This window comes from Mercenaria mercenaria, chromosome 14, assembly GCF_021730395.1.
Source record: "Mercenaria mercenaria strain notata chromosome 14, MADL_Memer_1, whole genome shotgun sequence".
In the NCBI taxonomy this organism is placed as follows: Eukaryota; Metazoa; Mollusca; class Bivalvia; order Venerida; family Veneridae; genus Mercenaria; species Mercenaria mercenaria.
In genome coordinates, this window is record NC_069374.1 from 29,693,207 (window position 1) to 29,704,085 (window position 10,879).

Consider the following 10,879-nt stretch of genomic DNA (forward strand, 5'->3'; position numbering starts at 1 on the left):
GTTTTTCAACAGTTTTCAGTTGTAGTAATATAACGGAGGGCATCAACCTAACCAGTGTTCCTGGACTCTGTACCAGTAAAAACCTGTTCTCGCAAGTACCTCCCAACTTCCCTACATGAATCAGAGGTGGAGGACGAATGATTTCAGACACACTTTCTTTTAGCAAATATTCACGGAGAACATACGCCTCGCCTGAGGATAGAACTCACGACCCCGTGATCCGAAGATCGGCACTCTACCTATTGAGCTAAGCGGGCGGGCTGATTAAACAAGTACTCAAGTAATTAACGTAAGTAGCATGACATAGAACAACTTTATTAGGGAGATACATATATACAAATAGTATATATACAAATAGTACATATATACAAATAGTACATATATACAAATAGTATAGCTTGCTTTGTAATTCGGAGCATCGGATTAAATACGTCCAATAAAATGGTATCCTTCTCAAAACGTTCAACATGTAGCTATTGTCAATAAATGTATTCAGACGGAGCGATCTGGATCCTGAGAAAGCATATAATAAACAAGATCTTTTTTATCTTTAGTAATTATTGTATCATTAAAAGATATACCGATTGCTTTCGAGATTTTGCCTTTTAAAGAATGTTTGATACTACATGTTAATATATTTTGTGTTGACTGTACACACAATCCTTGTTATTGAGCCGCGCCATGAGAAACCAACATAGTGGCTTTGCGACCAGCATGGATCCAGACCAGACTGCGCATCAGGATCCATGTTGTTCGCTTTCAAAGCATATTGCAATTAGCGAAACCGATAGCGAACAGCATGGATCTGGTCTGGATCCATGCTGGTCGCAAAGCCACTATGTTGGTTTTCCCATGGCACGACTCAATATTATGTATAAGATGTTCTTTGTCCATTTAATATTACCTTCACCTGTGTGACCTAATTATTGTCGTTAAGAATCGTTTTACTGTTTTTGCGTTTGAAACATTTATTGTAATGTTTATTAACCGAACTATCTCAATTTCAAATATGACTTCTATCGATATAAGTAAGTAAGTAAGTAAGTAAATTGTTTATTAACGTGACATGTGTTATATACAGTACATACATATAGAGAATAACAGGCTACTGTCTTTTGATATCAATGTTATCAGGTCGCGGCTGATATGGGCTGGAAGGGGTGAGGGAACCGAACTTTTGATATCAATGTTATCAGGTCGAGGCTGATATGGGCTGGAAGGGGTGAGGGAACCGAACTTTTGATATCAATGTTATCAGGTCGAGGCTGATATGGGCTGGAAGGGGTGAGGGAACCGAACCCCTTCCGCCCATATCAGCCGAGACCTGATAACACTGATATCAAAAGACAGTAGCTTGTTATTCTATTTATCATGAAACTCATACAAACTGCCTAGAAAAACATATGTCTTTATCTCTTATTTTGTAAAAAATGTCTTCTGAAGCAAAAAACTAAATTTATATTTTACGGATTTGAAAATTCATCCGCGCCTGAAACATCTGAACGAAACAAATACGGCAGCTATATTGAATTCAACTCCGACAATGTTTTTGACTTTCTGATATTCTTGTAAAAAAAATAAGAATGAAATAATTTCTTACCTGCATAAAAATCAAAAATCATCCTCATGAATAAACCAGAACATGCTTTATTTCCATATCATACAACATTTGACTCAGACAACTACATGTCCAAAGCGCTGAAAATTTCACTTCCAGTTCCAGACTTTTTTTTAAAATCACTAAATTTACACTGATCCAAGAATTATAATTAACTGATTCAAGAATAATAATTAACACAAACACTTTTGCTAATACTTAATAAAATGTGCATGCCTTAAATGAGGCATAAATCAAGAATAAGTATATCATACATTGTAAAGTGTATTGTAAACCTTTCAAAGAATCGATCCATGTATTATAATTTACTGATCCAAGAATGATAATTAACACAAAAACTTTTGCTAATAATTAATAAAATGTCCATGCCTTAAGTTAGGCATAAATCAAGAATAAGTATACATTGTCCAGTGTATTGTAAACCTTTCCAAGAATCGATCCAGGTAAACATTGTGATGTCATAATGAACGTTTCACAATGACGTCATTCAGTGCTATTGTCTGTGTGATAAAATTAGAGACAAGCATATTCAAGGAAATTTGTTGAGATTACAGAATCTATTTAGAAAAAAAGTTGTGCAACATCGAAACTGGATTCTGTAATAAAATTCAATCTGGAAGGAAACTGATGTAAAAACTAGTCCGTCAATATGGGAGGAGCTTAATTTTGATATCAGGTCAATGACCTGATAACAAAATAAAATATCAGGCAAGTGATATCAGGTACTTTGCATAGTAGTTGCTGATAAATTACAATAAATGATCAACATTCACAACACCCGGCCCAATGGGCCTATATGTCACCTGTTAACTTGTTACACATTTATAACATGATCTAAAAATGGGAATAATATGAAATAAGATATCATAATAACACAGCAAATATGTGGATATTTTGATGATTAAAACAGTTTTAAATTTATTATATGTAAAGATTTTACCACACATAATTCTTATTGTTTGAAATGATGCATATTACAAGTATATATATTATCACTCTTTTAGAAGTTCTGTCATTTTAGTGCAATAATATTCTTCAGTGCTAGTTTCTAAGGTCTATTCACTACTTAATTTTTTTTTTGTACAATATACTAATATATAATTTTTGCGCGCATTTTACGAAATATCGGTTTAATGTGTCATAATATTTATCATACAGTGTGGCCATCCGATTGTGTATAAATGATAAATAAATATCTTATTGTGTCTACATAATTAGAAAATGCTTAAGATCGACACAGATCTAAAGCGACAAATCACATATCTGACCAAATTCAAATCACTTAAAACAAAGTACATAATATAAGAGAAATATAAGTAATATTGAAGAAGCTGTATCAATAATCAAAAGGTATATAGGAAGCACTTATAAAACAATGGAAAAAAGAAAGCTGCTTTACATTTATATTGGTTACTTGGCAATTTGTAATTACACATTGAATATACTGAAACAAAATCGAAAACGTAATATGAGCCGTGCCATGAGAAAACCAACATAGTGGGTATGCGACCAGCATGGATCCAGACCAGCCTGCGCATCCGCGCAGTCTGGTCAGGCTCCATGCTGTTCGCTTTTAAAGCCTATTGGAATAGAAGAAACTGTTAGCGAACAGCATGAATCCTGACCAGACTGCGCGGATGCGCAGGCTGGTCTGGATCCATGCTGGTCGCACACCCACTATGTTGGTTTTCCCATGGCACGGCTCAATTATTTGTTTTTTTTTTGCATTTGTTTGTTGATATCAGAAATTTAAATGAAGTATACATAACATAAATCCTAAAAATAAAAAAAGTAATATAAGGCTATCATAATGTTACGAACAATGTGCAGACACGGACACAAAGGATCGACTGTGATTGCTTTGTCGCTATTTCAGGTAATGAGATGATGGTGGTTTAATCAAGATGCCCGTCCGTGTGAAAATTAATGAATTGTCTTCTTAACATCCAGTAAAGCCGGATTTGTTGTACATTCATCGCACACATAACACAATGATCAACATTATTTTTGCCTGCTTTCTGAATACTGAGTGGAAGAACAGCTGTTTGATATATCTTGCAAATTAGAATTAATTACGCTTGTCGCGATCGAGATTCATTTTATTTAAATGGTCTTTGAGCCGCATTCAGTGTTTTAGTCATTATTTCAAAAAGACTTCGTTTACACAGGAAGAACGATGAGTTTTCCTTTAAAGTACCGACAGTGATGTCCAAATTCAAAACAAAAAAGTGCAACTATTTAAAAACTTCACGCACTCGACAGCAAGTAACATGTCATACACATAAATATTAAACAGAATAAACCAGTCCAAAGACCAATAGCAATAACAATAGCAATGAAGAGTTCATTTTGGCGCATTCACTTACACCGGAAGTTTCTCTACAATAAGTGTCTGTACACAGACACATTTTTCCTGTAAATTTTGCCACCTCGTAACTTTCAAATGTGGAAGAAGCTTTGTCTAGAATTTGTTTGATAAATGTTTTATCTTCATTGATGTTGTCTCTGTCATGGCAACCGTTTGTAGGAACATTTGCCTCTTTGAAGTGGTGACATCCCCTTTGGTACATTTGTAATGGTATATCTGCAATACATAGCAAACTGTTTTACTTTTTGTGCTGACTGATGCATGTAAAAGTCTGGTACTGTGGGGTTGCAAATCATATTCTATGATTGTTCTTTACAGTTACCATGTATATATATAATTTTCTTCCAGAAAAAGTCAACTAGTAAGAAAGATACATAGAAGCACTTCTTTTCATTTAGAATACGATATAATATAAAAGGCAAAATGGTTCAAGAGAAACACTGAAATATAAAATAAACGTATATTTCGTATGGATCTGTGATGTCATTATTTCTCATGGAGTTCGTTTAACATGGCTGTATGAACTAGTCCCTCTTCAAGGGGTTGAGAGGTAATTCATACAAGACCCTGTGTTCCACTCCCATCGGATACGGAAAATATTTCATGATTGGACTACTTGCTATAGTTGTGACGTCACATATGACGTCAAGAATGACGTAATTATGGCGTCTCGAAGTTAAATGCATCAAAACGACCACCGTTTCACACGAATTTTCAGCCTTATTTGCCTAAAATTTTAGTTCGTTTGCTGAAATAACACTATATAGATATAAATATATGTATGTAATAAAAGGGCCATTAAAGCGGTGCCTTGGTTTGCAATAATGCGTTCGGCTCTCGCGGATTTCGCAAGGTAGGATCATACTCGGCGCAAACGCCTAATGGGATCCAGACCTAAAAATTCAAGGTCAAGGTACAGTTCGTCTCTGGCCCCTGAGCTTTATCTTTAGACGAATTTGTTTTGAACGAGTTGTCAGATATACGGATTGACTGTCATATTTTGTATTTTGTATGCAAAGTATGGTATCTATTGAATTAGCGGATCTAAATGGATAGCTCAGTAGTTAAAATGGTCGGGTTTCAGCTATATGAAAACTTGGCTTGCTTGAATATCTTGCCGATGGATTGTATCTAACATTTTTACGATTTAAGAAATTTACGTTTCAAGAAGCATTCATTTTTTTTCAATCTGTTATTATTATAAGATTCTTTAACTGGTTGAAGGTGCGGTTCGAAATATCTGGCTCGAAGGTAACTGTTTTAGGGGTAACGAGATAGGAGATACTAAGTCCTACGCAAGAGATACTATGTCCTACTCCTTAGTTTCTCCTACGTAGGAGATATTAAGTCAGTATCTCCTATGTAAGACATACTATATCCTACGTAGGACTTAGCATCTCCTACGTAGGACTTAGTATCTCCTACGTAGGACTTATATCTCCAACTAGGACTTAGTATCTCCTACGTAGGAGATATTAAGTACTACGTAGGAGTTAGTATCCCCTACGCAGGACTTAATATCTCCTAGGTAGGACATACTATCTCCTACGTAGGACTTAGTTTCTCCTACGTAGGACTTAGTATCTCCTATGTAAGACATACTATCTCCTACGTAGGACTTAGCATCTCCTACGTAGGACTTAGTATCTCCTACGTAGGACTTATATCTCCAACTAGGACTTAGTATCTCCTACGTAGGAGATATTAAGTACTACGTAGGAGTTAGTATCCCCTACGCAGGACTTAATATCTCCTAGGTAGGACATACTATCTCCTACGTAGGACTTAGTTTCTCCTACGTAGGACATAGAGATACTGTATCCTACGTAGGAGATACTTAGTCCTACGTAGGAGATATTAAGTCCTACGTAGGAGATACTAACTCCTACGTAGGAGATGTTAACTCCTACGTAGGAGATACTAACTCCTTCGTGCAAGATACTCAGTATGTCCTACGTAGTACTTAATATCTCCTACAAAGGTGATACTAAGTCGTACATAGGAGGTACTAAGTCGTAAGTAAGACAAATTTTAATCTCCCTGCTGGCACCAGCACACTGCCATACCAATTAGTTAAATATAAAAAAAAAATGAGCAGAGACAGATTTGAACCATGGACTAACATGTCATGTTCGTACCTACGTCATTTTACTTGAATTCGTACCGTGTGATCTATCAAACACTTCCATCAGATAACGCAAGATTTGGTATACATGTTTAATACAATATACATTTTATTTACATTGCCAAACAGCGACGAAACCGGGAATATTCTATATATTTTAGAGTGCAGCCACGGCTCAATACACAGTGAACGCGGTGAATCAATTTTCATGCATGTTAATATGTAGAGCGTTCCATATGAGTTAATCAAACCAGTTTAGATAAACATTTATTTTTTGCCATGTGTTCGGGATTGTGTACTTGTTTTGACAAAAAAGTTATGACATATAATATATGTTTCTTACATGCTTTTTTGAAAGAACAATTTAATCCACCAGGAGTCAGACGCCGGCATATTACATTTTATGCAACGTCCAAACTAATATTTTCGTTTAATTATAAACAATTCACTCGGAGCGTAGTGCGGTTTAATTTTCGTAAAAGTTTTCCTTATCCCAACATAGCAATAATTAGATAGAGTATTAGCAACTATTAACACAAAGAAGCCAGACCTTAAGTTATCCATATATTTAAACTTCTTATCTTTAAAATCACAGTCATTGTAAATGACCAGCTGGCCCCGTGTTCACAAAGCATTTTTCGGTCTCAGCTGAGTTTGAGCTTGGAATTTTAATATTAATTTTACCAAAACTTCAAGACTTAATTCCAATTGAAACTGACCATCAATACTGAAAAGTCATTTGAAAATAGTTATTAACTTAAGATTTTGTTTTAAACATGCTATGCGATTGAGATATAGATGGCAAATAAAGTTTCATTATCAAACTCAACTGAGACTGAAAATGTTTTGTGAACACGGGGCCAGGAAATATCGTAGAAAAGAAGCCTGTTTGAGAGTACTCACTGATAACAGGCACTATCGGCAAAGCTATTGTTATAGTGACTGAACCTTTGTAGAAGCTACATCTTGATTTTTGCTTAGGGATCTCCTCACATATCTCCTCCTCTATCTAGAAAATAGCAAATACATGAATATTAACAATTACCTCGTATATATTTTGTTTTGAAAGAAAAAAAGGTTAATTTTCGTCTATACAATACATGCTGCATCTGTTGTTTGTTTACCAGTAATCGGATATGCGCCTACTTTCGAGACAAAATTATGGTAAGGGCATGACATGCGCTTATTATCCCATACGGAATAACGGTAAGGCCCTGTGCGCTGACTTTTGATATGCGCTTATATTCGAATATGCGCTTATTTACCAGATTCTACAGTACTGGTCTTATAAAAGTAACACCAACAATTTCCGCGAGATTACTCCCGTGATCTGACATCATTCGCAAAAATATAAGCAAAATAACATCGTCCGAAGAAGGTCTTACAGCATCAGGAAACAAACGTTTACGCACAATATCCACGTACAGGCAAAGCAGCTTTTCTCAGACGGTAAAGGTCAAAACTGAGCCGGCATTATCATGACTGAGCCGCACCATGAGAAAACCAACATAGTGCATTTGCGATCAGCATGCATCCAGACCAGCCTGCGCCAGCTCAGAATCCATGCTGTTCGCTAACGGTTTCTCTAATTGCAATAGGCTTTGAAAGCGAACAGCATGGATCCTGACCAGACTGCGCGGATGCGCAGGCTGGTCTGGATCCATGCTGGTCGCAAATGCACTATGTTGGTTTTCTCATGGTGCGGCTCATGTGATCTTTACTGGATTTTAAATTATAGTGACGGTGAATTAAAGGCGTACGCTAGAGGAGAGGGGAAATGCCGTTTTCAAGGGCAGATAACTCTTTTTCAATACTAGTGATCTATGACTTTTATTGCATATCTTTGTTTCCTTACTGACTGTCATTCAATATCCCAAGTTTGAAGAAATTCTGTTATTGTGAAGTATTTTGCCAATCTTAAATACAGAGACTCTAGCATACGCATTTAAATGTCTATTTTGCTGTTAAGTATAGATGTTGATACGATCATTTATTATATAATTCCAGATACTCATTGAAAGAAACCATCTTTTTAGATCAAGATAATATAGAAAGTAAAGTAAGGATTTAATATTACATTGGTATGTACCATGTTTGGACTCTTGGAATCATCCAATAATTGCAATTTGTTAACAATAGTGTAGTGAGAGAAAGCTGAGACACATTTTATGATACGTAAGTAAGTGTACATTTGTCTTCGACATTAAGCCATAAATATAATAGTCACACTAACGTCTACCTCTGAAATGAGTTGGGGGCCTCCGTGGACGAGTGGTTAAGGTCGCTGACTTCCAATCACTTACCCCTCACCGATGTGGGTTCGAGCCTCACTCGGGGCGTTGAATTCTTCATGTGAGGAAGCCATCCAGCTGGCTTGCGGAAGGTTGGTGGTTCTACCCAGGTGCCCGCTCGTGATGAGATAATGCACGGAGAGGCATCTCATGTGGGGTCTTCCTCCTCCGTCAAAGCTGGAAAGTCGTCATATGACCTATAATTGTGTTGGTGCGACATTAAACCCAACAAAAAAATGAAAAAGGTTTCCCGGTAAGCATAAATAGTACATATAAAGATAGTTTCAGGTAATATATTAGAATGCGTTTTTTAAAATATTTTCTCAATATCTTTAAAGACCTGCTTGACTGCTGAAATTCTAGACCACCGGCCCACCTATAATTGTGTTGGTGCGACATTAAACTCAACAAAAAAAAATTGAAAAAGGTTTCCCGGTAAGCATAAATAGTACATATAAAGCTAGTTTTAGGTTATACTAAAATTGCGTTTTTTAAAATATTTTCTCATCATCTTTAAAGACCTGCTTAACTGCTGAAATTCTAGACCACCGGCCCACATATAATTGTGTTGGTGCAACATTAAACTCAACAAAAAAAAAATGAAAAAGGTTTCCCGGTAAGCTTAAATGGTACATATAAAGATTGTTTTAGGTTATATTAAAATTGCGTTTTTAAAAAATATTTTCTCAGCATCTTTAAAGACTTGCTTGACTGCTGAAATTCTAGACCACCGGCCCACCTATAATTGTGTTGGTGCGACATTAAACTCAACAAAAAAAAAATGAAAAAGGTTTCCCGGTAAGCATAAATAGTACAAATAAAGATAGTTTTAGGTTATACTAAAATTGCGTTTTTTTAAAAATATTTTATCATCATCTTTAAAGACTTGCTTGACTGCTGAAATTCTAGACCACCGGCCCACCTATAATTGTGTTGGTGCGACATTAAACTCAACAAAAAAATGAGAAAGGTTTCTCGGTAAGCATAAATAGTACATATAAAGATAGTTTTAGGTTATATTAAAATTGCGTTTTTTAAAAATATTTTCTCATCATCTTTAAAGACCTGCTTGACTGCTGAAATTCGATGACATTGTTACCAGATTCTTCTGTAATGACCACTTCTTATAGTTTTCTTAGAAACTTGATCCAGATTTGGATAAAACCTCAGAAAGAGATAATCTCCTTCATTTAAATGGGGAGAAGAATATAGTCAAACAAAAAGCCTACCTCTGGTATTGGTCCTTTAAGTTCCTGGGCACATTCCGGGTCCTGGAATATGTTGAGTATCCCATCTATTACAGATCTAACCGGGGCTGGTACATCAGCGTTGGAGGTAAGGTATGTACAGGATGGACACTGAAGACCTGTAACATGATAGTTTGATGGATAGATTAGTTGACAAAAAGTAATTGAAAATGTATTACAAAGTAATAATTTAGGAAAACTAGTAATTCCCTTTAAAAGAATTCTTTAAACATAAACATGTATAATTACCAGTACATTTCTTATAAAATGATAAACTCTTGAACTGTCAAGCAATCACCACAGACTTGTGATGAGTAAACTGAAAATACAGATCATGGAGTAGAATGTGTCTCTGCCTGATCACGATAATCGTATCCACACGGCATCCGCATCAAATGCAAATTACAATTATACTTTATTGGTATAATATTAACCATGGATGCTACGATAGTTCGAATACACATCTTTGATCCGTACATTTCCGCTTTCGTGTCTCAACATGTTCTATTTAATTACTAGATATCTTTCTTTCTGTTTTCTGAAAATATCAAAATTAGTGTCCCTAACTGTATAAGAGACTTACCAACTGTATTTGATATCCATGACAATGTGATTAGAAAACATAAACATAGATGTACATGCTTCATCTTTTGCCTTGTTTGCCCTATGATTAAAACTTCTCTATGTTGATTTTTTTACACGCACAAATACACATAGTGTGTTGTTGAACGCAATATGTCAGTAAATCGTATTAGATAAAGAACGATTTACTATAAGTTTGCATTCAATCCTCAATACACTTGGTGTTGGTGAAATACTTTGAAGCGTGTAATTTGTATCCTTCTTACGAACCTACTTAAACTTCAAGTGTGGTTTCACATATGACTAATTGTAGGAAAATAAATGAACTTTAGTATTCTACATACATTCTTCTAACAATGTGAATATACACATATCTTAACAGAAAATATATTGTATGCTGAAAACCTTGACATCTGTATGGTATACATGTAATAATTAAACTGATGCTGTTGTTGATGATGATGAAGATTACGATTATAAGGATGACGAAGATAATAAGGAAGATAGAAGATATAACCGTAATAATAATTATGATGATGATGATGATGATGATGATGATAATAATAATAATAATAATAATAACATTAATGATAATAGTAATAATATAAAATATTGATAAAATTAGTAGAAGTTAACAACAACAACAAT

The 10,879-nt window shown here is 35.2% G+C and overlaps 1 protein-coding gene across 1 annotated transcript; it reads right to left on the bottom strand.

Moving 5' to 3' along the window:
- Positions 1 to 294: 294 nt before the first annotated feature.
- Positions 295 to 10,454, bottom strand: LOC123527140 (uncharacterized). The gene is made up of 4 exons (XM_045306427.2): positions 10,233 to 10,454; positions 9,632 to 9,768; positions 7,015 to 7,120; positions 295 to 4,202 (listed from the first exon to the last, which is right to left on the bottom strand). Exons 1-4 carry the CDS (start codon positions 10,294 to 10,296, stop codon positions 3,907 to 3,909), a joined length of 603 nt encoding a protein of 200 aa, XP_045162362.2. The 5' UTR covers positions 10,297 to 10,454; the 3' UTR covers positions 295 to 3,906.
- Between the last annotated feature and the right edge of the window lie 425 nt (positions 10,455 to 10,879).

Excerpts from the sequence above, each read along its gene's own strand:
- LOC123527140 (XM_045306427.2), bottom strand. The coding sequence starts at position 10,296 with ATGAAGCATGTACATCTATGTTTATGTTTTCTAATCACATTGTCATGG. Across the intron at positions 9,769-10,232 it reads ATGGATATCAAATACAGTTG|GTCTTCAGTGTCCATCCTGT; the intron begins GTAAGTCTCTTA and ends ATCATGTTACAG. Across the intron at positions 4,203-7,014 it reads GCCGATAGTGCCTGTTATCA|ATATACCATTACAAATGTAC; the intron begins GTGAGTACTCTC and ends TATGTATTGCAG.